The sequence below is a fragment of the Sebastes umbrosus genome, chromosome 18 (genome assembly GCF_015220745.1).
Source record: "Sebastes umbrosus isolate fSebUmb1 chromosome 18, fSebUmb1.pri, whole genome shotgun sequence".
In the NCBI taxonomy this organism is placed as follows: domain Eukaryota; kingdom Metazoa; phylum Chordata; class Actinopteri; order Perciformes; family Sebastidae; genus Sebastes; species Sebastes umbrosus.
The window spans coordinates 5,951,771-5,979,392 of record NC_051286.1 but is presented as its reverse complement, the minus strand read 5'-3'; the positions used below and the strand labels follow the sequence as shown (position 1 = coordinate 5,979,392).

At 39.1% G+C, this 27,622-nt stretch overlaps 1 protein-coding gene across 17 annotated transcripts in view; it reads left to right on the top strand.

The window, feature by feature from the left end:
- The window catches only part of ptprk (protein tyrosine phosphatase receptor type K), a 128,939-nt gene that overhangs the window by 87,566 nt on the left and 13,751 nt on the right, over positions 1 to 27,622 (top strand). For 8 of the 17 annotated variants that reach the window (XM_037750180.1, XM_037750179.1, XM_037750177.1 and 5 more), the window contains 15 exons: positions 4,013 to 4,195; positions 4,323 to 4,442; positions 5,031 to 5,140; positions 5,243 to 5,444; positions 5,562 to 5,667; positions 6,432 to 6,501; positions 6,785 to 6,907; positions 8,095 to 8,169; positions 8,413 to 8,449; positions 15,519 to 15,654; positions 19,213 to 19,242; positions 22,349 to 22,509; positions 23,696 to 23,731; positions 26,501 to 26,512; positions 26,761 to 26,948. In XM_037750180.1, the coding sequence (XP_037606108.1) occupies positions 4,013 to 4,195; positions 4,323 to 4,442; positions 5,031 to 5,140; positions 5,243 to 5,444; positions 5,562 to 5,667; positions 6,432 to 6,501; positions 6,785 to 6,907; positions 8,095 to 8,169; positions 8,413 to 8,449; positions 15,519 to 15,654; positions 19,213 to 19,242; positions 22,349 to 22,509; positions 23,696 to 23,731; positions 26,501 to 26,512; positions 26,761 to 26,948 (1,589 nt within the window). The remainder of the gene's footprint in view (positions 1 to 4,012; positions 4,196 to 4,322; positions 4,443 to 5,030; positions 5,141 to 5,242; positions 5,445 to 5,561; positions 5,668 to 6,431; positions 6,502 to 6,784; positions 6,908 to 8,094; positions 8,170 to 8,412; positions 8,450 to 15,518; positions 15,655 to 19,212; positions 19,243 to 22,348; positions 22,510 to 23,695; positions 23,732 to 26,500; positions 26,513 to 26,760; positions 26,949 to 27,622) is intronic. The other 9 variants (XM_037750186.1, XM_037750194.1, XM_037750193.1 and 6 more) reach the window with 5 other exon arrangements.

The window sequence follows — 27,622 nt, the reverse complement described above, 5'->3', positions numbered from 1 at the left end:
TTTCAGAGGGGTCCCTAGACCTCTGAAAACTGTGTTTTATTAGATAAAACAGATGTTGACAAACTGCATAATTTGCTGTTAAAAAAAGGTAATAAATTGCAATATATTGCAATAAATCTTAGCTACTCAATCTTAAATTCTCAGCATATCGCAAAATGTCTAAAATCGCAATAAGATCTTGATTTAAGTATTGTGATAATATCGTATCGTGAGGCCTCTGGTGATTCGCACCCCTACTGTCGATTAAATTAACTAATCGATTAGTCGACAAAATCGCAGTTTCCTCGTTCGCTATTTTCACAAGTTTGAATTAGATTGGTGGCCACTCCCCTTCCGCTACGTAGCAAAGATGGCGACCGTTGAGGGTGAGAAGCGTCCAGCATTCCATACTCAACGTTTTGACCGTTTTGAGTACAACATCCGGGCACTTATAGAGCCCTGCATTTTGCCATATTTCTCAGTGTGAATGCACTTATACACTCAAAATAGCAAATTTAAGTAACGAAGTATGCGAATCAAGACACTAAAAATTAGCCTCTGCATAGGCAAGTCAGAATCCGATTCCACGTAGCCCACAAGTGCAAAATTGAATGAATGTTGCAGTGCAAATATGCACCTTTCATGTGCTTAAATCTGGCCCCCGAGAGAGACGGAGACACGCAGAGAGAAAATGAGAGTTAAAGACGGAGTTTCATTTGTCTTCCTCATGACAGTGGAAGGATTACCACGAACTAATTGGACAGATTAACTTGGATTTAGCTGCATCTCCTGTCAACCTTTTCTGTCCCCCCCACCCTCCCTTTCCTTTCCTCTTTTCTTCTCTGCTTTTCTTCAAGCTTCTTTCTGCTGCTCTGTGGTCTTTTTTTACTGTATATATTCATTGGCTCCTTTTAATGCTTCATGTTGAGAGACAGGTTGTTTTTTTTTCTCGCCCTTAGCGTAGTTCTATTTCATTTAGTTTCATTTCCTTTCCTTTTGTTTCCCGTTCTTTAATTCCAACCTCTGGATTCAGCTGATATGAAGCTTGCCGTCCTCGGCGTTATTGTTGGTGTTTATTGGTATTGTTGTTGTTTTCAAAGCTCCATCTGTGGAGAACAAAGCCTTTTAGTTCCAACATGAATCCAGCCGTTTGTACGTCTACCGGAGGAGGAGGGGGGAAAGGGACAAGGCAGCCTCTGTGGTTTACCATTGGACCTGCTCCCGCTTGACTCTGGCCACGTTCCAAACTAGTTATCGTCTCTCCCCGTTCCTCCTCTCGGCTTCTTTCTTTCCCTCTCTCATCTCTCTCTCTCCCTGCCTCCTTTTATCTGTCCCCTCGCTCCCTCCAGCCCCAGTTTCATTTTTCCACGCATCGCTTTGTTTTCTACGCTCTTCTTTACTCATTTTCTCTGCTACTCTCTTTGCCCTCCTGTCCCTTTTCTTCCTCTCTTTGTCTCTCCTCCCACCTTGCTCTCTACTCCTCTTTCACCACCTACGGTAAATAGACACAGATAAGCAGCAATGCATTGTGGGTCAGGAAGGGAATGGGGGTTTTGAAATGCAGGTTAGAGAGACAAGCAGCTAGCCATATATTTTGTTTTAATTCCATGTTGAAGACCGTCTCACTGTGAAGCAGTGTTGGCATCAAGGGGCCCCCGAAATCAATACAATTTATTACACCGCCCTAACTCTATGTGTGTGTGTGTGTGTGTGTGCCCTAATAGCCAGGTTTATGGTGAGGATCACAAGTATTGATTTTAAACCGGGAGACAGACAGACAGAGAGGAAGAGACCGAGACAAGTGAGGGGGAGACAGGCAGAGAAAGCAATAGGTCTCCCTCTCGCTCTATTTAAATGTCAACCATCCAATAACAGGTTGAAGCAAAAATGAAATGCTCCGACCCCTCAGCTATTAACACACACATACACACACCCACACACACACACACACACACATACAGGGTTGAGCAATAATATTTGCTCAGCAGACAATTACCTGCCCGGGTGTCTTCGCAACCTTTCTTCCTCTGTCTTTTTTCTTTCTTTCTCATTTTCTCTCATATGTCTGTATGTCTCTTTATTAGTGAGCTATTTACATCTAAATGACTTAGCAAACCTCAACATGTTTCGCTTACACCCCTGTGTGTGTGTGTGTGTGTGAGAGTGTGTGTACGAGAGTTGTGTTTGTCCTTGACGATGCATTCTTATTATGGGAAGTTTTATTGAGACGAGCACACACACATAAACACACACCTGTACGTGCTCTGCCCAGATTTAATCTGGATTCTGTCACAACCTGAAGCGCATGTGTGTGTGTGTGTGTGTGTGTGTATTTGGGTAATAATGGAGTGTGAGAATGTCCGTGCCTGTGTGCGTGTGTGTGTGTGTGTGTGTGTGTGAGTGACGGGCAGATAATGGGTTGTCAGAAGAAGCGACAAGTTTGTGTCCTTGTGTTGTCTCCTCTGAGAGAGGAAGACCCGGGGAAAAACAGAGAGCGAGACAAGGAGGGGTTGGGGAGAGACTTGCCTCTCTATTTAAGGTGAGCTGTTTTTATTAAAAAAATCCTGGGAGGACATAAGGAAGCAGAGAGAGAGGAGGAGGAAGGAACATCAACAGGTGACGTTCACTGTGAATGAAGTCAACTTTATGACAGGGAACAATAAACAAAACTTTTAATTAAGTTTGTTCTGGTTGCCGAGTGATAGATTCCACTTTTGTCTGAGGATGTCCGGAGTCAATCTGCAAGATCAGTATCAGAGTTAATGAAGGCATATTTGTATTTGGCTGAGGCTGATCAAACCTATTGCACCTCAGCTGTAGAGAATGTCAAATCATCTGTTAATTGAAAAAAAACAAACACTTTACTAAACCTCTTTTCAACTTGGTTTAGGTGTCTTCACTACAGTGGTCAAATGAAACTAAGTACATACACTCAAGTATTGTACATATTAGGTACTCTTACTTACTTTACCTGAGTATTTCAATTTCATGTTGCTTTATACTTTTACTTCATTGACAGCTATAGTTACTAGTTACTGTTGCAAATCAAGATTTTACACACAAAACTTATGAGCTTATAATATATGATGCAATGGTAGTCGGGCTACCCTCTCTTAGACGATTAGTCGATTAATCGGTTGTTTTGGTCTTAGTCGACTAAGAGTTCTTTAGTTGATTAGTCATTTTTTATGCGTTTTTCATGCTGAATGACTTATTTCCAAGAAAATTATGAGCACATCTCTGGTAAACACAGGATTTAAAGTGGTGCTTTTGTGTGAATCTTTGTGGAGAAACTCAGTTTCACAGATCTGTCGATTAAATCAACTAATCGATAAGGCGGCACAATTGTCGTTGAGTTTTAAGGCCTTTACACACCATACTGTTGAATGACTGGAGAGGCACAAGTTGGTAAACATTCATGAGCTTTTAGTCACTGAAATAAAGCAGATGAGGATTGGTTTGGTTTTGTGTTTGCGGTCTTGGCTGTGAATGTGTGTGAGTGTGTGTCTGTGTAGAGATGGGCGGGTTCTGGGGGGGTTATTGATCCAGTTAAATGAGCCAGTTAAGGTAATTAAAGCCCTGGGCAGGCTGGAGAGAAGGTAGATTATATTGACAATAACAGTTCTGAATTCACATAAAAGATGGAAACCAAAGACGTGCCTCGTAGGAGTTATTGCATTTGAGAAATGGTTGACTGGCAGCGAGGAGAAGAAATAGATGTTCGTTAGAAACCTTCTTGTTTTATCTTGGGGAAAATGTTGACTCAGCACTCTTGCTCTTTTTTTTGGCAACGCAAAGTACATTTGCCTCTTACACCCCCAGTGAACCAGAATTAAAGTAAATATTTTTGAAGTTCACTAAAGTATTTTTCATATATTACTGTAAGTCATCAAAGAATGGTGATTATTTTCCCCTGCGGGCATATTATGATCAAGCTGCTATCGTCTAACACAGTTCATATGGCAATTATCTGTTGGGTTACTGAGATAACTCATGATATTCTTTCCTTGTGTTCTCCTCTGTTCCTCTGTAGAACCTATGCGGACTCCTAAGAGGCTGAAGATTGCTGAGACCAGGGCTCGTCTGATTGCGGTGGACTGGGAGTCGTTGGGTTACAACATCACTCGCTGTCACACCTTTAACGTCACCATCTGCTACCAATATATGACCGCCAACAACCGCAGCAAGGCCGACTGCTTGGACATGGACCCTAAAGGTAACAATCAGTTTAATTACTAATACAGGCTTTGTTACCAGTACTGTTTTACATTGAATATCATGCTATAAAACAATGTTATACATTATTGTTTTACAATAAAGTTATGTTCTCTTTGTCCTCTCAGCACCACGCCACCTAGTGGGAAACCTGCCGCCCTACACCAACATCAGACTGAAGATGATTCTGACCAATCCAGAGGGACGGAAAGAGAGCGACGAGACCATCATACAAACCGATGAAGATGGTGCGATACACAAACCACACTCTATTTTTTATCAATGTTTTTATTTTCGAATTCATTTTTTTTTTTTTTTAGATCTATATTTATGTATTATTTGAATGTTGAGATCGATTTGTTTGCACAATAAAACAAAGCAGCAGAAATACAATAACAAAAGAAAAGAAGTTGTGCAAGTGAGATTGAAAAAACCCTGAGGGGCTTATAGAAAGAATCTCACCTCAATAAGCAGCATTATAAGCAAATACAAAAGTCATATAGTCAACAAAAGTAAACGAACAAGCAAACATAAGCTGTTAGCTTTCTAAAAAAAGTAAAGTAAAAAGTAAATGCTTCTAATGCTGTGAGCTTATCTACTGGTACTTTGATAGTTTAGGTGACACAACAGGCCACTGCTGGGAAGTAGAAAAAATTAAAAAGCATAAAAAATTCTTGAGCTATTACTTTGGGTAAACTTCAACATGATTCAGGAAAGTCCCTGCTGAGTGTATTCCTGTTGTTGGTATTTACTAGGAACTCCTTCATTTGGAGGACAGAATTTAATTGTTATTTTTATGAGCGTTTTTATAATTTTGTCTGTGTGTGTGTTAACAGTTCCCGGCTCAGTTCCCAGTCAGTCACTAAGAGCCACTCCATTTGAAGACCGAATTCTTCTTTACTGGAAGGAACCGACTGAACCCAACGGGATCATCATACAATATGAGGTACCGTAAGCAGCAGCAGTGGGAACACTAAATGTTGTAGCAGCCAAACTATCACTCAGAAAAATGTATAAACTGGGATTCTGCCTCTCTGCTCCGCCTCAGATCAACTACAGTGGCGTGCGTTCATTCGACCCTTCGGTGCCTCTCCAGCGGCCGGGACTCACAGTGTCTCTGCCCTCCAATGCCACCCATCACCTGTTTGCCCAGCTCCACCCAGGGGTCACATACCAGCTCTCCATACGCGCATCCACCTCCAAAGGGTTCGGCCCTGCGACCACGCTCAACGTGACTACTAATATTTCAGGTAGAAAATAAGTTTTAATATATTTTATTGTCACAACCTTTTTTTTTTTGGTATCACATGTAGATAGTCAGCAAGGTGATACATGGACACTAATACAGACTCATGCTCTTTCTTCAGCCCCGACAATAGATGAGTACGATGGGTCAGAGGCCTTCCTGAATGAAACTGCAACAACCATCACTGTCCTGCTCAAACCTGCCCAGGCCAAGGGAGCACCTATAAGGTATTGCATGCATAGCATATAGTACATACCCAGACACAGGCTTTTGTCACACCTGGGGCCAGTTGCGTAAAAATAGACAGAGTCTATTTATAGAGTCTTTGTCTTAAATATAACTTTAAGTCAGACATAGACACTTAAATTTGTTGCATAAAGCTTCCCTATGAGTGACTAATGTAAGATTACCTAGAGAGCCTGTCGTGCAATGCATTATGTGTGAAATAAGACACTTTAAAGAAGAGAAAAAGTGGCGGATGCAGCACCACACCAAGTGTTGGAGAAAATAACAGAAAAGGTAAACAGCATAAATTTGTTAGAAACGTTAAAGATGTTCAGAAACAATTCAAGAATATGGTACTAGAATACAAAAAGTAATGGATAAACAGTTAAAATAGTTAGCTAAAAGTATACTGTATATAGATACATAGATAGTATTGTCCTTAATGTAAAGCAAGTGGTAAGCCATAGAAATAAACACAAGACATCAAGTAGTTCTTTTTGCAAATATGTCTGTGAACGATGCAGTGGTCAAGCTTGAACATGTGCATTACAGTACAGTCATCTATTATAAAAAATATGTCAACCATTGTTATTTTTTGGTAACATGAGTAACATGGAGGTATTCTTTGACACTTCAAAAAACAGGTTGATAAATAGTAAATAAATAGGCAAGGCCACATGAACGTGACACAACATTAACTACACAACCTTTTTTTTGAAATATTTAATTTGTCATTTAATAACGTACATTGTCTTCTTATCTACAGTGCGTACCAGATTGTAGTCGAGGAAGTGAATCCCCGGACACGTCGTCAAGCTTCCTCTGACTGTTTTGAGGTGATTATTTATCTGTTCTACATACATTTAACAAGCCATGCCTTTACATCCTAGCTCATATACATGTATTTGTTTGCTAACAGAAGTTTCATTCCAAAAAGGAGTCATTTAAGAGTAGATAGCCACCATTTGGCTCTATAGACCGCTGGACATTTGGATCCCAACTGTTATAAAGCAGACCTTTTATTTGCAGCAAAAAACTCCAGTTTAACCGACTTACATTGTATTTGTAAGACAGATTTATAGATATATTATTTTAATGTGAATATATCTTCTCTCCCAGGTCCCAGTTCCCTACCACAGTGCGCCTAGCGGTGGATCTCCATATTATTATGCCGCCCAGCTGTCCCCCAGCAACCTGCCGGAGCCGCTCCCCTTCACCGTTGGAGACAACAAGACATATCAGGCAAGCCTTTTTTATCTGAGCAACGTATTCTGTACGTAGTGCAGCAAAAATGTCAGGTGAGAAGATAAATCAAATAGAAATGAAAGTAAACTTGAAATGCAGAAGAATAAGGAGGAAAAAAAGGTAACAGAAAAGGGGGAAATTATGTTGGAGTTAACTTGAGCTTTTATAATATACTATAATACAAGGAGTTTTATTCTAAACCTGGTGAAACTTGCAACTAATATAACATACTAGAGAGCCCACAGAGAGCACAAACTGATCGTCCACCAAGGCTGCAAAATCCAAATGTTTGGGAATGTTAATTTTTGGATCAAGATCCTGGTCTACATTAACATCTGGCACATTTATGATGTGCTATATGCATGTGCCAGAATTTGCTTATTTAAGCAAGTGTAGTAGTTTATGAGAAGATGGTGAAAAATGTACAAGTTCCTGGATCTGCAAAAAAAAACACATCAAAAAACTCTCTCATAGTCTTGGCCTATCTTTCCATCAGATTGTATCAGAATCTGTTAAAGGAATAGTTCGTTATTATTCGTTTCCTGGTGAAGAGTTAGATAAAGCTTCTGTTATACTTTCCGCAAGGACGGTCGCACAGACATGAACTGACGTGAAATCGTGATGAGGAAGCGTTTTGAATCTTTTGTACTCCGTGCGGGTTTCTCCTCACGGCAAACAGACATTCTCAAAGCTCCTCAAAGTTCTCAATTTTGTCCGCCCAGTCATGTCCGCTTAGTTAGAATAATTTGGATGTGCATGAATGGGTGAAAACCTGCCACACCGAAAACCAGCGAAGTGACATGCCTGATGGTGTGACTTCACTTTGGCCTCAAATTCTCATTTTTACGATTTTGATTTTGTATGTGGTAAACGATCAAGATATAATGTGTTAATGTGAGCTTCAGTGCTGCTGCTATGTTTTGTAAATTAGCCGGCTGCTGGCTGTATGTTTATATTTAGCCTACAGACACGAGAGCGGCAACGATCTTCTCATCTAACTCTCGGCAAGAAAGCAAACAACAAGCACATTTCTCAAAAATGACATATTTAAGATATCTTGTAACAAAGAGACAAACCAGAAAACAGCCTCTTTAGCAGAAGTAATAAGTGAAATTAGTAGCTGACAATCTACGTATGTTTAGCCTCATATTTAAAATTGATGATCACTTTCTTTTATTTCCCAGGGTTTCTGGAATCCTCCGCTGGCCCCGAGAAAGAACTACAACATCTACCTTCAAGCTGTCAGCAGCACGGAGAGGGTAAATAAATATTTATTCATGTGAAAACGCACTGAACACACAGTGAATGCTCACCTGCTAACTGCTATGAATAAATAGACTTATACAGTATGTACACATTGAAAGACTCACATTAACTTCATTACAGCTTCTACCTGCAAGCAGTTATGACTTTTGAGAGTACTTAAAACTATAGAATATCTGCAGTGTGTATTGTGTGTGTACTGGGGACTCAGTATTGATCTTATTGTCTTTTTTCTTCAGGAAACTAAGACCCAGTGTCTGAGGCTTGCTACTAAAGGTAAGAACTCACTGTCACTGTTGATACCACTTGATGTAAAAAAAGACCCCAGATCAGTGTGAATTTGACAATCAGATAAAACTCAGGTGGCAAAAATTGTTTCCAGTGTTTGGCTGCTTAGAAAAATTTCAGAATACGTTTTTAGATATCACTAATAATATTAAAATAACTATATTTAATATATTTTTCTGGTCACTGGACTATGCTTATCTTCTGTTGCTTGCCGTCCCTTAATGATAGCTGTTAATCTGATATTTATTCATATGACGTCACTGATGTAATGATTGTTTTGATAGTTGTTTAGTGGAGTATTACTGGTGACGACATAATGTTTTGCATGTTAGAGAGAGAAAACGTGATCGTGTTAAGTGTTTGTGTGCACATTTAGTCATTGCATGTGCACACAGTCTAAATGTCATGTTTTTACTAGCAGCCATATGTTGATAGATTATCAGACAGGTCTAATCCCCGGGCAACCACGCACACACACACACACAAATGCACACACACTGTTTTCAGGAAAAGATTTTCAGAAATGCGGCTGATGGATCAGAGTTTAGCCGTGTGCAGTAAGAACAAGGATAAACAGAAAAAATGCATTAACGTGTTTTCAATGAAATTGACAATCCTGGTGGCGTTGAGCTTCGAAGAACAGCGAGGTCATTTAAGTGTTAACTCGGCTAGTAACGCACAACTAGAAAGCAAACGGGTGAAAAGACAAAATGAACTGATATAAATAGTAATAATAATAATAATAATTGTGTTTGTAGCACATTAGAACAGGTAAAATCAGTGTGGAAAGAAAGAAGAAAATAAACATGTCAAGAAGTCCTAGGCACACAGAAAAGAAGACACAAGCCATGGATGTCATCAGGCAGAAAAGGAAAGACACTTAACAACAGCAAAACAAGGTCACAGAAAGCGGAGGCTCAAAAAGCCTACTCAGAGGCACATAGAGAGGTGAAGGCTAGTGTGAGGAAAGACAGAACACAGAAGATCTTTGCGACACAAGCAGAGAAGGCAGCACAATATGAAAAGGCTCTATGACACAACAAGATAACTGTCAGGAAGAGTACATAAAACCAACACTCCATAAAGGATATGGATGGGAATGTTCTTACAACCAGCGAAGAACAGCGCAAGAGATGGGTCCAACACTTTGAGCAACTACTCAATAGACCAACCCCTTCCTCAGAACACTTTAATTACAATATAACATTAACATATGGACAATCATGCAATTAATCACAATTAAATATTTGAATCATTTGACAGGCCTAGTAAGCATGACATTTTAAAATAAATACCTTTGATTTGGGTCAGTATCCTGTTGACACTTCTACACAAATTGAGACAATAGATGAGAGATAAAAGCCCATAATAATATAGAAGATTGATGTCATACTTACAAGAGTCATTATATTATTTGACTTGAATTGTACTTGAGAGCTATCTTACTGCATTCTGGGTGTTATTGTGGTGAAAAGATAAGTTATAATGACTTTCTGGCACTCAGCTGATGGTCCTTGCTTTGACCTTCTAGTGCCGAAGGAGCATAAAACCAGACAGTAAAAGTCACATAATTTTCAATCGGACATAATTATTGCAGAATGAATTCATTATGGCTGATTGATTTGTGTATTTTTATAAAGATCCATCAAGGGACAGACACTGTAGAGTAGCTTAGATGATAAATACTGTGGCATAAGTGGCATTGTTCCATGCTATGACCTTTTTTCCTATAAAATGAAAGTTGAAATATAATAAGTTGAAAAGACCTGTTTTCTGTTAAGGTCACAGAGTTCAATGTGACCAAGACATGTTAGCCATTAGGCTCTTTTAAGAAATTGATCCCATGGGACAGATCAAAGTTATATTCAATCTCTTCAGTGCCTGTAAGGTGTCATGTTTCTGCTCTAAAATAAGAGAAAATGAGGGAAGTTACTGTGTTTCCAGCGTCATCACATTTCAAGAATTGCTGGTGGTCGTAGTTACTAGAACAGGTTCTTCGCCAAAGGCTGCTAGAAAGAGATGACGCTCTGTCTTTGTATTCTGAGGAGGTCTTAGTGAAGCTGAACTTATTTTTTTATTTTTTTTAATAAGGCAGAAAGACTCTCTAATGGACGGAGAGGTCAGACGACTGTCCCTTCCTTTCTTTCCCTCTCTGTCCCTCTGCATGTGTGTGTGCGCTCAACCGTGCATCCGGGAGGGAGGATTAAGCAGCGGTGGTCCTATTAGGTCATCTCGGGTATTGTGTGTTGTCATTGCTGCCTCAGGGTGTTTTGTGTGTGTGGGTAAGTTGTGAGTGTTAGTGGACTGACCTGGATAATTTTTACAGACATTAAGAGCTACCGCCGACATTATGAGGTCAGGTCTCAGGACTCTTTTATGGATTGTTTTTCTTTTTTGTTATGTCTTGTTTTGATACCCGCTGACTGGTCTGATAGTCATTGAAAATAAAGTAGGTTAACATAAAGCAATTAATGCTAAATATTGAAGACAGATTTGACCTTGAATTTCTTTTTACCGCATAATTAACTACAGCCCGACCCATACGGATGTCAGTATTTATTTTATTTTAATGTATTTTATTCGCTCCATTCTCCAGAGAGACAGGGAAGGAAGTTTGATTGTTGGTTTTGGTCTTTTCGTGGAATTGCTGATAATAAGAAAAATATACGATAATGTGAACCTTAACCTTCAAAGCATTTTGGCTGACAGATCACTGCTAATAAGGGTGGGAATCACCAAAGGCCCCACGATACTATGTTATAACGATACTCTAGTTACGATACGATCTTATTACGATATGCTCAGTATTGCGATAAGATATATTGCGATTTATTACCTTTTTTTTCAACTGCAAATTATGCAGTCAACATTTGTTTTATCTAATAAGAATAGAGTTTTCATTCACATATCTTGAGGTGTGAGGTCAAGGGACTCCTTTGAAAAAGGCCTTGCCAGATATTCCTCACCAAAATTTAGCTTAACTTTGGAGCCTATATAGCGTTCTCCTTGACAAACTAACATGACGTGTCGATTCCTTATGTTTTCTAGTTTCATATGATACCAGTTTCTTCACTCTAGCTTTAAGACTGAGCCCGCTACAGCCTCTGAAATACAGAACAGCAGCAGAACCGGACTGTTGGATTGTTAAGAGGTTAATATTTAATATAATAAATGATCAATACTGACATCTCGACACAATATTGCCACGCAAAATATTGCGATACTATGCTTTATTGATTTTATTTCCCCCACCCCTAACTGCTAATGCTTCATCCATCAATCTGATTCCCATGCTTTAGTGTAATATTGTTACATAATGACGTTGGGCTGGATATGGGACATTTCCAAGATTTCAGCGGCAGAAACATTTTATAACAAAATAATATGATATGGTCACAAATACTGAGGGAGATAAAGAGAGAGAGAGATTATGTTTATCTTGTTGATATTTAGCATTAGAAGTGGATTATTGTTTGATAGATGTATTGCATTATGTTGAGTTCTGTGCATACGTCTTTGTGTTGGATTATTTGGATTATCATAATGCATGATAATGTTCTTACGCCGCTGTACGAACTATTCTGGCGTTATGGGATCAAATCACTAAGCTCAGGGGCATGAAAACAGATGCTGGCTCTCTTTTTCTGTTGACTTTTCTGTGCATGATCAACATGGCCACGGCGTGCACTCTGCCTGAAACATCATTTGTGAATTATATTTCAAGCAGACGAAATCGGGGAGTTCAGACAACTCTCTGAAGTCATCAGGAAGAGAAATGAGTTTGAGTACAAGTAATATACTGTGACATTGGTGCAGACACATTGGACAGCTACAGTCAAATTGCATTTCAAAAGCATTTCCCAATGAGACCATGACTCCAAGGATAACCTGAATACACTGAACAGTGCAAGACACACAGTCAATTGAGCATTTCTTTATTTGTGTGTATTCAATTTGTAGCGTGTTTGCAGCTGGGAGTAGGAGCAGTAGAAGAGCAGAGAGTTCACTACATGTACCATCAGGTGTGATACAACAAAAATAATGAGAAGATGGAAACTGTGTAAGCTGAGTGTTTTTACTGACCCCGCTACAGAAGATGGTACAAGCCACGGTTAAACAGCTTCCTCTGCTGCTCTGTTAGTCTTTTCACAGGATTTGATCTTTACAGTGTGCAAGAAAATGTGGTTAGACATGCTTTAGACGTGCTAGCATCATGGCTCATGTCAGTCGGTTGGTCAACCACTTTGGTCCAGACTGAAATATCTCATCTACTGGATGGATTGCCGTGACATTTTGTTCAGTTATCAATGTTTCCCAAAGAGTCCTGAAGACTTTGGGGATCCTCTTTTCATACAGCGCCACCAGCAGATCAAAGTTTGAACTTATCCTGTGAAATTTCTCATCATCTATTCAAGGATTGGCACAACATTTTGTACAGACATTCATGTCTCCATCATGATGACTTGTAATGACTTTTGTAAATCCCCTGACTTTTCATTTAGCGCCACCATCAGGACAAAATTTGAATTTGTCCAATACTTTGGTTTATTACCAAATATCTGCAAAAAAAATTACATTTATCCTCAGCTGTACTCAGTTGGCAACCTCCAGGTCGGAGTAGTGCCTTAAACTTGCATTCTTTCTAACAGCCAGCAGGGGGCGACTCCTCTGGTTGCAAAAAGAAGTCTGATTGTATAGAAGTCTACAAGAAAATGAGCCTACTTCGCACTTGATTTATTACCTCAGTAAACATTGGAAACATGAGTTTATGGTCTCAATCGCTAGTTTCAAGTCTTCTTCAATACAGCATGATGTTCATTTAGTAAATGATGGTCCAATTTAGAGTCAGATAGACCGTAAAGCAGGGGATGCTTTCGGGCGTGGCTACCTTGTGATTGACAGGCTGCTACCGAGGCGTTGTCCGGTCTGGGTGTTGTTCGTGTTTTCGTCTTACGACTTTAACCCGTTCAGTATGTTTTCAGTTCATGAAAGTTAACTGTAACATTTTGTCCTATTCACCGTTCAAATGTACTTTTCTCCACCCTCTCGTCTCACTTGTGGTTGCAAAAAACCAAGATGGCGACAGCCAAAATGCCGAACTCAAGGCTTCAAAACATCAGCCCACAAACCAATGGGTGACGACTACGTCCACTTCTTTTAATACGGTCTATGGCTATACTTTGTATGTTGTGCTAATTAGGAACAGGTTAGCATGTTAAAATGCTAAACTAAGACGATGAACATGGTAAACGTTATACCCGCTCATTTGTCATTGTGAGCATGTTAGCATTCTAACGTTAGCATTGAGCTCAGAGCAGAGTTCAGCCTCACAGACCTGCTGGCATCGACTCTCAGAGTCTGTAGAGTCTTGTTTCTTTGTTGTGTTGCGAAAACTACATCTGCTTTATGCCCATATGTCGTCTGTAAAACACATACTCTTTTCAGTAGAGGTGACAGTTGGTGGGTAGAAGCAATCTCTTTTTGTTCATTATTAAATAGCAGTCATATTAACGGAGAATTAACTGTTAATTTCGAACTGTGAGCCAAATAAGCTCCTCAAACAGAACTTTTGGCTATATCTGGATCCAGAATGACAGTTACCATGGCATTTGTGTTGGCAGTTGTCTGACTTTGCTTTACAAGGAATATTTAGAGTCTTGATATTTACCTGATCTTTAGCGCAGGCCTGATTAAACCCTCCTGTTTAAATGGCTCATCGGGATTTGTTTCCTTATCACAAGCACCACTTTCCTGATGTGAGGGCATTTTGTACAGACATCTTGAGAGAAAACAAACATAATTCCTGAGGCTGTTAGGTGGCATACTTTTCCAGCCCTAGGTGACACGGGGTTGCGTAAATACTTCAGATAGTGCCAAGAATCTATTATTTGTATAACAGGCTTACAGTCAGTGCAAAAGAGCAACATGTAGAGGTCTACACAGCTGAAGATCAAGCTTCCTGGAAAGCTTAGTTGGCTGGTGGGTTTGGTTTTATTGGACTACTTTGCTGCCCCAGAAGATTATTTTAAAAAATAGAGAGTTTGGGTGGAAAGATGATCACTTTTTTACTTTTCTTTGTCCGATATTATACAGCTCTCTCCACAAAAAAAAGCTTTTGACGATAATATCAATTGTTAGTCTTTCTGTTTCTTAAGCTACTACTTCTTCATCATATTACAAAAACATAATTTCAGTGTCTTATAGAAGATGTATTGAAAGCTTGAAAAAATAGCTTGTCAAGAAAAAAAGATCTACTGGAAACTGGATATTTTATACACATGTATTCTCTAGATGGATAGCATCTTTCCAACAGCAGTGGCCGACATGATAACTGTACAAGAACACAAAGAAACATCAGGCTCAAAAAGCTTTAAGTATTTTAGTGAGTGATATCCACGTCAAAGGCACAGAAACACTGAAACGCCTGAAACCGTAATGTGGTGATGTCACCAATTAACGCATTTGCATAATACCCGTCTAGTGGCCAGTTTGGCACGCCCTCAAACAAAGCTAGTTAGAGCTGAGCTGGAGCGGAGTTTGGTGCGGTTGCCCAAACACAAAAGAGTGGGCCAGCTGACCAATGAGACGCTGCCGATATGAGTTTTTTGAACATTAAAGCATGTAAACATGTTAGGGTAGAAACCCAAAATACAAGTATGCACCTCAAAATTAGAATGATAGGGCCTCTTTAACTCCGTGAGATCACTCAAGAAATAAAAAATATGAAAGTGAAAACTACAACTTACAAAAACTACTTTTCATATCCTTCATTTTGGATTTTTTTATTTTTCTGCAGTATTTTAAGATGTTGCCATTTTTCTAAGGAAACTAAGATTTTAAAGTCCTGCTGAGATGTCCCTTTAATGTCATTTAACAGCTTTCCACTGAAGCATACCTTTTTTTAATTGTAAATACACCAATGTTTTACAAATGGGGATGTAATATGAGATTTAGTCCACTCCTAATATTTCAAAAGAAACAATAATTACTGTATTATTCTGGTAGTTTGATATTATGATGTAATTGTAATGTTTTATTGTCATTATAAATGTTCCAGGTGCTACAGAGGAGCCAGAAGTCATCCCTGACCCCGCTAAACAGACGGACCGGGTGGTGAAGATCGCTGGGATCAGCGCTGGTGTTCTCGTCTTTATACTGCTGGTGCTGGTAGCCATCCTATTGGTCAAGAAGAGGTGAGTGACAGGTCTTAACCACGCCCGCTATAACAGCTTTAATGAAGAGTATCGTGAAGAACAACAGTACCACACCAACACACATGCAGATGCAACACACACAGACACACCTAAAGCCATTCTCTTGTTGTGTGTTGGTCCAAGTATTTGCTGTAGTAACACCATCTTCCATCCATCCACCATAAACGTTGATCTCCCTTCAGAACCAGCCCGATCACTTCCTCAAGTTTGTTCTGTTTTTAAAGAGCTGAAGGCTTGTTTTTTTCCTGAGATCCACTGTGAAAATATGGTGTTTCCAAAATTAGAAACTTCTGCCTCACAGTTGTTGTGATTTAGCGCGGGAGAGATCTGAGGATATGTTGTGTTTTTTTTTTGTTTTTTTTTCTTGTACAGTGCAGCTGTTGAATCAAAATAGACAAAACAACCACTCAGAACAGCCAACTCACTGAGAGTAAGAAAGAGAAACACAGTGAAAGAGATCCTCAAGCAGAAGACGTCAAGATTAAATTTAGAATATTACAGCACACATTCATTATATAAACACATCACAGACATCTAATAGAAACCCAGAATGTGGTGTTTTAGAGTTGAAAGGAGACGTTGTGCAAAGAAAAGGAGATCTTGGCCAAGATGATTGAGGAAAAAGCAAAATGTTGGAAAGTGGAGAGTGAACATGGCATACACTTCATTCATTTAGGTTCACACTTAAAAGAATTAAAGCACAACAATTTCTCATTTAGTGTGATGTGGTAGATTACACTTAAAAGGGGTTTGTTTTGTTAGAAAAAAAGGAAAAATTAAAGAAAATGTGAACACAGAGACTGAAAGAATGATATTTCAGAATCATTGTGTCTCTTTCCATATATATATAAATCTCATCCTTCACTTGTAGAATAGCATGTAGAAGAGTCACAGTTGTTCCTGGTGTCACTGTTTTGTCCTGTGAGGTGATAGTTTGGTGCAGGGCTCCACCATGTGGTGGCTAAACACAGCTACAACATGAGAATGCAGCTACAACATGATAATGCAGCTGCAGTGCTTATAACTATAAATATACAGTCCTGTAAGCAGATTATAACACATTTAAAAGTATGTTTATAATGCATTATAGACATGGGCGTCATAGACAGTGTCACCGATAACTCTTATCCTAATTCTAACATAAGTTAGTGTGATTACTGTTTTTTGGGGGGTTTATTAACATGACAGCCTTCAAGGCTGAGTGGTGACTTATGAGAATTGTGTAATATTATCACGTCAAAAGTCTGTGAAGCTGTGAGGAGAGTCAAACCCCCCCCATCTCAAGTCTAGACAAGTTTTGTTTGGCATATAGCCTGCTCTCTATTCATCAAACCTGAGTAACTGTGAGGCTACACCAGGCTGAATTATGTCTTTGTATTTTTCAGGGCGTGCGGGTGCATATGCGCGCATGCACATTTCTAAAGTCGTGAACACGAGTATGTATATGTGTAATAATTAACTATTACTAAACACGGCGTTCTTCCTGTGACCTTTCAATTAAACTCTGGTGTTCGGGGAACCTGAGTGCCTCATTAAAAAGAGAATAATTAGAAACCTCATTTGCATATTCAGGTTCAGATACATTCATGTTGAGTGCCTCGTATCGCATCTATTCTTCATTCATATAAAGTATAAACAGAGATAGCTTGATTTGCTCATTGACCACCATGTATCTTCAACACGTTACAAGATTAATTATCGTCAACTTGTAATCATCGACGGTCTCTTTGAGGAGACGGCGCTGAAGTAGTGCGTCTTGCCAGAGGCTTTAGAGAGCAACCAGGAAAACAGTCAATTACAACCAATCAGGATCTCACTCAGTAGATCAAAAACAATTAAAGTCATTAAATCTCAGTCAGTAATGAACTCTCGTCACCGGAGAACTTTGCTCTGGCAGCCTCGTGACCTCCGTCTTTTTATTCTAATTCTTTTAATGGATTCATGAGATCCAGCAGCAGATTTAGTGTCAAAGTGTGATTGTAAATTATATCAAAAGGCAAGTTTATTTATACAGCACATCCAAAAGACCTGAGCTTAAAGTGGAGGATAGAAATATTCTATTTATTGCAGGACTATTTTGTGATGCCCAACAGTGTTTGAAATCAACTCACCGTCATCCAAAAGCTTGACAGTGTTTGATCCACAGTTTGCTCTCCTCGGCCTGATTACGGTAACCGAACACAACCTGTCCCCCTGAGGATTTTAGGCCTTTTTATAACAGAAAATTGGTCCAAACTGGTAGATTTTTTGGGAGGCAACTGTTGTTTACTACTCTGTAATTCCATGCACAGCTGGGAGGAACTGAATTAAGCATCTATTGTTGTTTTGAACAATAACCAGCTCATGCTGCGTTCATGCATTTGGGCACGAGGAGACTAGAGGAGGTAAACGTTAGCGGTAGATCACAAAGTGTTCAAGGACCGCCACAGGAGGTATAACATCATGTTAAAATAGGTTTTGCTGCCGGCCCCGTCCAGAGCAGTACACTGCTTTGCTCCCGTGTGGTAACTCCTGTCTGTTTCTCCAAACTGGAGGCTTCAAAACACCCAAACTATCCCTTTAATTGCATTTCTGACAGGTTGAAAATATATATTAGCAGCTGCTGAAGATCAATGGTATTTTTGGGCATTGCATATTTCCAAGTAAGTTTGTTTCTAGGTATATACTTTTTTGTATTACCTTTTCATTTAGTTACATTTTTAGTTTGATTTATGAGAGCATATGACATCTTGCGGCAACCAACATTGATCAACTCATGACAGCAGTTTCTGGTTGAGAAAACGTATTTGCATATCTCTGCATGGGATATAAAAGCTACTTAGTGAGTCCTAAATAGTTGGATTTCAGTTATAATGCATCTTTGTTTTGAGCTATGAAAACAGATCTGACATTTTTAGATTGATGTGTAACTAAACTGTGACAACTGGGAAAAGGATTTGAATGTTATCAAAAGGATTTGTGACCCTCATGAGTGTGAAGTTGTGTTGACAGCGTTTAGCAGTTTTCCATTGAGGTTTCTGGGGAGATCAATCTTCATCGTCATTGAACCTTTTACAACTTTGAACAATACTGCATCTTTAAAATGGTGGGACATGATGACATCGCAATGACATCATGCTTGCTTTACAGGAAGCGAGCTGCGTGGTGTTATACAGATCGGATAGCTTTGTTTAGGAGTTTACCGTCTATGTGATTGGCTGATTAGGGCTAAAAAAACCTCTAATCAGGGCCTTTAGGTTACAGTAAATGCAGCTTTAAAATATTGCATGAATATATAGTTTAATATTGATAGTTCGTTATTTTAGCAATAGTTTTATAAGCTTGTTTTGTAGTATTTATTTAGCATTTTTTTTTAAAGAAATAGGGCCCGTAGTTATAATAACAACCCCTTGCATGACCCTCAAGTTGTAGCAAATCAAAAGGTGTTTTCTTCTGTTTCTGTTGTTGCTGGTTGGGACAGGACAGTATTGTCCTAATTTGCATATTCATGACCCTTGTGTCTCATTCTTTGCTTTTCTGATTGGCTCACAACCCCAGGAGGACCTACTATTCATACTCTTATTACCTGTAAGTAAACAACCAATCAACAATCAGCTCACCCAGCTGCTGTTACCTTATTGGGCGAATTATTATTAGTGGCTAGTTGTTGTTATTATTTTTAAAGATGCAGTATACTTTTTTCAAGACAAAACACATTTTCCAGCTCTGACCAACCAGCCAAAGCCATCCTCATTGACGCCTCGCCAGGGTGGGGGTCAGTTCACTTTCATGTCAGTCAGGTCAGGATTTTCAACCATTTATATAATTATTTTTAAATGTTTAGACATTAAAAACTCTTTTTTTTGCAAGAGAATGTTGATGGTTTCTTGTCTAAAATAAAAATAACACTATATAATAAATAATTGCTGCATTATTAACAAATTAAATTTGAAAGGGACTGAACTGACAGTGAATTGACCTCAGCCCCGGTGTCCTCTACATGCTCCAAAGTTGCTCTGAAGCAGGCTTACGAAGGCCAAAGTGGGCCATAAACCAGAACAAAAGCAGGCCAAAGTGGGACAACACAGGCCTAAAGCGTGTTATTTGAAAAAAGAATGCTGCACTTGTGACTTGTAGCTCTTTGTGTGCATGTAGTCATGTGATCATCCATCCGCCCATCAAGTCACAGGTATCATGGGAACTCAGCGTCTCTTTTCTGGGTCAGCTTCCTGTGTGGAGCACACGGCTCTGATGTTGGTAGTTGTTGGTGGGTTTTCTCGTGTCGTGGGTACTCTTTACTTCTCTACTCTGTCTCTTATTGTCTCTCGCCGGCTGTGACCAAAATGGATCCCTAAACACCTCATTGTACTTCCTTTAAAAAGAGTTAACTATTTAGCAGTAACAAAAACAAATTAATAAATAAATATTGACATTTATTCATCACCAGCTTGTGTCGGCATTCACCGGACGAACAAAATGTAGCATGACAGGTTATCATTTATTTAAAAAAAACATTTGTCTACATAAAAATGTTATAAATAAGACCTTTAATCTTGTATCCTAAAGCAGTGATTTATTGTAAATCTACATCTACATGTAATAGTTCATAGATTGTTATAATCGAACAAATCTTTAACTCTTAGAATCTGCAAATATGTTTAATACATGTGTAATATCTTTCTAATGCATTTCTCTTGTGTTGTTCTTTCACATTATTAGGACTACGGAAAAATAAAAAATAGGCTTTTCTCATTAGTGATGAAGAGAGAGGCAATTTGATTTGATAAAATGGGCAGACAAATATCTTCTGAACTAAATGGCAAGACAATGTAGCATCTATTCAAATACATTTATCAGAAAAACATTTACTGTCTACAATTTCTCTTAATGTCCTCATACAGAACATTGTAACCCCGTTTCACATTTATAAATTCATCTCCGGGTATATTTTGTCCAAACCACTTTTACAAAGACAACCTTTTTGCAGGAGAGGATCATGTTGCTATGTTTTTAGTTTTGTTATTTCTTATTAAGAGATTTGCAGGGTGTCTCGGCATATATTTACCATTTTAATGATCCGGCATGTTCAATAGATATTACAGTACTTTTTATAAACACATATTGCGCTCAAAATCAATTTGCAATTAAATTTTACAATCCAGATCTTAAAAATTATTAAAACAGTAAAAAAAAACTCGCTCTAGTTCTGGTCACAGCTCCCCTCCTCTCCTTCTCTCTGTTTCTACTTCGCTATATACAGTACTAGTACGCAGCATATGGTGGTTTATAATACATGTATCGCCTTCTTTCCTATTCTCATGTTTTCTGTTGGACAATGCACACACAAACACCCACATAAACAGCTGGCCAGCAGTTAAATCAATGTTCCTGAGTGTGAGTGTGTGAGTGTATTATATGTGTGTGTGGTCTTAGAGGTGGCGTTTTGGGGTGAAGAGGTAAAATATACAATAAAACAAAGCATGCTCTCTGTCTGTTCACTGGGAAGAAGTCAGAGCCGTATATATATATATATATATATATATATATCAGTTACGCAACAGTCAAACATTTATTTCTTCATCAAAAACCTCTGAGAGAATATTTTTTACCTTCATGTTTGAGCTCAAACAAGTGGGTAACTAACTAATTCAAACATAATCATAATAAATGTTTGCTCTGCTGTTCAGACAGATGTTGTCCTAACTGATGTACATCTATGGCTCTGGGTACAAAATGTTCCTGCATGCTCTGTCATGCTCCGAGTTATTAAGCCCTCTACGGTTACTTTTCCTGGGATTTTATGGATTGCACACACTGAGAGAGAGTTAAAACTGAAAATGATACCTCGATGTTTAGATTTTAAACAGTTATTTTTCTTCATCAGACACCGGTTTCTGGCATTTAATTCCACAATATAACAAAAGCCTGTGAAGAAAAATAGCAGATTCAAATATAAAAATCAGGTATCTCTAAACATATCTTTCCTAGAAAGACAGTCTACAGTTCCTTATTCTTTACTCGTTCACGATGTGACCTCGAGGTCTGCTACTCATATGATGATAACTGTGGTACTTTGGTTGGTAAATGGTTTTTCCTGTGCTTCTGTAGATCAAAAGTCATTCCCTGTGTTAATGGGATTTTTTCCTATCTTTGCTGTCGGATGAAAACCAAATATTTAATTTTTTTTGCTTTTGCTTTATTGAAAGCCTCCCTCGTGGAATTACAAAATGTGAAGAGTTTTCAAACAACTAGAAATCGATTTGAGAATAAAACTTTTCATCTGACAGCTCATTTCTGGTGCCGAGGTTGATAACAGGTTTTTCCTTTGCTTGTCGGTCATAGGTCATTTCCCCGGGTTTGTATTAGATGCTATTTTCCCTCCGCTGAGCCTGTTATATGCTGCCATTTACAAACAAGCCTTTCCTCTACCTCCCTTGCCTGTTCTCTCCTCTTTTCTTCCTCTCTTTTTCTCTTCTCCCCACCTTTCTTCTCTTCTGTTGGATCTAAACTCTGCATCGTGACTCAGCAGCCTGCAGCCCCCCCGGCCGTGTTTATATCACCGAAAAAAAGACAAAATCATACTCTACTTTAAAATTTGAGACTCTTCCTTACAAGGCGGCGGTCTGCAGGCTAGCTGATGTTTGTGTATTTGTTTATAAGATGCCTGACTGTGTCTGTCTCTGCCCCCCGACAGGAAACTGGCTAAAAAACGTAAAGACGCCATCGGAACGACGCGGCAGGAAATGACCCACATGGTGAACGCCATGGATCGCAGCTATGCTGACCAGAGCACTCTGCACGGAGAAGATCCCATGGCTGTGACATTCATGGACTCTCACAACTACAACAACAGATGTAGGTTCACAAACAAGACTATTATAAATATTATTATTATAATTTCTAACCATAAACAGTCTGTAGTATTAACCAGAACACAACTCTGTCTATAATCTAATATTCAGTTTTTCCATTCTAACACATCTACGTATTTTCATCTTTCCTCTCTTCTATCCTCACTGATGAGACTCGAATTTTGCAATTGTAAGGTTATTCTAATTAACAGCCAAGTTACAGTTCTCAAGCTCAGTTTTCATTACAGCATTTACATGTGGACAAAACTAGAATGATCTTCATGACTGATGAATCTTGTGATTGTTTTTTGGGTAAATCATTTGTTCTCTAAATCGTCCAAAAATAGTGAAAAACATCCATCGAAGTCTCCCAGACTAGGCTGCTCTCATACACCGTTCATAGCTATATCTACAAAAAGTAATGCACTGTAATTCGTATGTAAGTATCCCACAAAATCAGTTTGTATATTATCCATGTAATTGTGAACCAGGAAGTATAAAGAGCGATAAACGCCACGTAAGGAGGAGGTCAGGGTGGATGGGTGGTTCAAAAATCACCGGACTTTAACCCCAGGAGACCGACCTTCGTTCCCCTTTTGAAACCACAACTTCCGTACTTAAGTAATGCCAATTCCGGAGTTATATTAACCCAAACCACGATATATTCCTAAACCTAACTAAATAGCTTTGTTGCCTAAACCAAGTTGTTTCCTGTGAAGACGGACTTTTCGTAAGATATCATACCAACCGTTGTATGAGGATGCGTTGCCCAGAGTCTAAAGTGATGTCTTCAAATGTCTTGTTCTGTATGACCAACAGTCCAAAACACCCAAAAATATTCAGTTTAGAGTGTTATAACACGGAGTTGCCAATAATCAATGTCGTGTTTGCCTGATCAAAGGCCAATGTCAGTGTAGAAAGTGTACGTGTTTATGTCTGATGTGTGAACGGAAGAACTGCTGATAAATCATTTCTGTCTCAAGTTAAATAATTCATGGCTTTACCGGATAGATGATCCTTAAGATGTAACATTTTTACTCATGTTTAAGTCATGGCTGGAGGAACGTGTCGTCCATCAGCAGCCATACACAGAATTTTCCTGATGTTCACTGCTCACTTTTAGGTTCTCTCATGTACGTTTGAGTAACGTTGAAATTTAGAACGTTTCCTCACCGTGTTTCCTCCCACAGTGCCCAACGATCCTCTGGTTCCTACTGCTGTGCTAGGTGAGACTTCTGGCATGGTTGGATATGTCACATTATTCACCACCAGCTCCCTTTAGTGATCACCCATCTCCATCTTAAAGCCCCCCGTGCTTGTAGCCCCGTCTTGTGCGTCATCATGTAGGTCCCAACTTTGTGTCCAAAACACCAGTTAAAATGTCAGATATGGTCAAAGTTCCCATTACATCCTGCATCCTCTGTCAAGTTTTGTGGGTGGATAGTTTGGCTTGATTGGAGTTTTAGTACCACAGCACTGTCTCTTATCTACATTTTAGAAGTGCTACATGTTTAACAAACCTCTCTAATATTACCACAGAAATGCAGTTCTACACTGAAATGAGTTAATGAAAGAGAAACACTACAAAAACACAAATACAAAGTAGCTGGATTTGGTTCAAAGGCAATCTAAAGATGTGTAATGGATTAGAATATATGAGGATGGCAAAACAGTGTGTTCATCTTTTATCTTTTGTAGCCACCTATTGCCAACTCTCTGTGTAAAACATAGCCGGTACTATAAAACTCCAACAGCCAAGCACTTCATCTGTCGTACTGTGTTTTCCCCAGGTTCAATCACTCCCAATCCCAGCCATGGTTTTCTGTTTCCTACTTAGCGTTATTGATATTCACAGTAATTACCATCATTCTCCCTCAGAGACCTCATTATTTCCACAGCTTTGAGTTGTTTGAAGGTATGCCACTTCCTGTCCCAAAAACGACAGAAACTAATGCTTAAAAGGAGGAAGACAATTTGTCACCATTGCCACCGCAAAACGACTGCAGATTAAATCTGTGACATGAAGTGACAGTGAATAACTTGGTGCCTACAGGCCTGTGTGTTTGGCAGAGCTTTCTCTATGCGCTAGATCTCGAAGTGTGCTCGAGTATCTACCATCTGTGATATTCCCTAAGCTTGTTTTGTTGCTGATGTCCCGGTCTGAATTGTGAAAGCTGTAGTTTTTGCCAAGTCGGATGTTCCTCCAGCTCCAGTGTTGCACTGCAACGTGTTTATTTTTTTAGTTCACTCTAGTGTTGACACTGCAGCGTGATGCAGACTTCTAACATACCCTTAAGGGGCTTCGCGATCCACGACGCCACCAAACTGTGTTAATTAACCGATCCACAACCTCTAATGCGGAGTGAAGGCTGCAGTTACAATCTGTCCTGGCCAATCACATCACAGAGTGGGAAGAAGTAGCAGGAAGTAGCGAATTAAGAGGCAGTGTCGGGTCAAGTTTACTGCTAATTGGCCTGACGAGGGCTTCAGCAAACCTCTAACAATCAGTAATGAGCTAACATGTCCTCGGAGCAGAGAAAAGCATCAGTTGAGATGAAATAAAAAAGATGAAATCAGTCGGTTGTTCTGCAAACCCCCCCAAGCTACTCCATTATACAACCTGTCAGTCTGTGCTTTACTACTGCCGACTCACATTAACCCCCACAGCGCTGAAACGCTCACCTGGTAGTTCTGCAACAATCTGACCCCATAATTACCTGCAATTGAAATACTTTCTCAACATATACAAGCTTTGAAAATGCAAAGTTAATTATGTTAATTATCATGCTATACTCACATGATAATTAAACATGCAGCCTTTCTGATTGCTCACCTGTGGTTAAAATGTATAGTTTTATTCCACATATAACAGATGTATCATATAGGTTCAGATACTGAAGTATGCTGATGATGTGAAGTTTGTAAATATTGAATAAAACCATCTACTTTTACTATTATAATGTGTAAGGAAGGTGTAGAAACCTTGGGATAGTAGAGTGAAATATGCAGTATGTTTGAAGCAGCAGTTACTGAATGAAGGCAAGGCAAGTTTATATAAATATATATATATATATATATATATATACGGTAGCACATTTCAGCAACAAGGCAATTCAAAGCGCTTTACATAAATCAAAGTAAAATCATCGAGAAAAAAGTGCATAAGAAACACACCACAAAAGGACATTTAAATACAATTAAAAACAGTTATTAAAAAGCCAAGAGAATATATAATAAAAAACAAGATAAGATCCAATAATTAAAGTTACACTGAATAATTATTTGATTTAATAAAAAGCAGGCAAACAGAAACGTCTTCAGACTTGATTTAAAAGAAGTGAGAGTTGCAGCGGACCTGCAGTTTTCTGAGAGTTTTTTCCAGATATATGGAGCATAAAAAGTGAACGCTGCTCCTCCATGTTTATAGTTTTGACTTTGGGGACAGAAAGCAGACCTGTCCCAGACAACCTGAGAGGTTTGGATGGTTCATAATGTAGCAGAAGATCATGTATTTGGGCCCTAAACCATTCAATGCTTTATAAACCAGCAGTATTATTTTGAAATCAGTTCTTTGACAAACAGGAAGCTTTTGTAAAGATCTCAGAACTGGAGTGATGTGATCCACTTTCTTGGTCTTAGTGCAGCAGCGTTCTGAATCAGCTGCAGCTGGTTGAATGAAGTGACGTAGTTGTAAATAGCAGCGGATGATGCCACTAGAGGGCTTTGCAGTAGACTTGTTATTGTGTTCTGTTTCTTAGTGTCTTTCATGTTGCTCTAGATGTTTTAGCAAAGTGGCACTTAATGTTTTTTGGGCCATGCTCCATTGTTTTGTGAGATCATCTGCTTTTTTGTTTTCATCATCCATTATGTATAAACCTTTGGAGTCCTTGATCAAAGTTGTCAAAGTAGTTCACAGTCTGACTAACAAATCCTCTTATCCTGCCGTCTGACTAAACCTTTTTGCTTTTCTCTTTTTCTGCTGCTTTGACATGTAGTTCCAATCACTGGTGAGTATAGACAGAAAACAAAGAGAGTAATGGTTGGAGGAAAATGCAGTGTTTTCTTATGGTAATAGCTCAAAGCCAGCAGCTAGTACTGGTTTTGGGAAGATGGAAAAGTCATTGTGTTGTTGCTTTTATATAAACAGAAGACCTTTTTTTTTTTTACCCTGGACGGTACAAAACACTGATAAATACAACACAAATTTTGGTTAATTTGTGATTGAACTGACCAGTATTTTTCTGTCTTGTTGTAGATGAGAACCACAGTGCCTCTGCAGCGGAGAACAGCCGGCTCCTGGACGTTCCTCGGTATCACTGTGAAGGAACCGAGTCTCCCTATCAGACGGGACAGCTCCACCCGGCCATCAGAGTGGCCGACCTTCTGCAGCACATCAACCTGATGAAAACATCCGACAGCTACGGCTTTAAGGAGGAGTATGAAGTAAGATTATTATAAACAGTATGTTTATTAATAGTACTAGTAGCAGTAATAGTATTAATAGCCTGGTTGGTTACAGGAGGAAAAATTGCAAATGCCTTACAAGTAGAAGCAGTCATGTTAATGTTGTTTTTACAAGTAGTGTTTGTACTTTTAAAGGGATAGTTTGGGTGTTTTGAAGTGAGGTTGTATGAGGTTCTTATCCATAGTCAGTGTATTACCTACAGTAGATGACGATCTGCGCGCCCCCAGTTTTGAGAAGCAGACAGGAGTTACCACACGGCAGCAAATCAATGTACTGCTGTGGACAGGGCCGACAGCAACACATATTTTACACACCTCAAAGAAAGGCCCACCTAAAAAAATCAATACCAGTTTAAGTGTACACTATATTTAGAATATTTTTGCCAGTTTACCTGGCTGTGAGACAGCTATACAGTCTATGTTTTCAACAGGGAACTGAAGCCATTATCGATTGCTCTCACCAAAGCAACCAGACTCCATTGAAAAAAACAGTAATTTTACTTAGCAGACACGGGAGTTGCTGGTCTACTGCTGCATCCATTGTTTAGTTTGTTTGTGTTATTGTGTGACTTTGGTTAGTTTGGATTCACCAAAGTCACACAATAGTGCAAACAAACTAAGTTAAGTGTCTGTAAAACGTTTCTCTGCCGTAC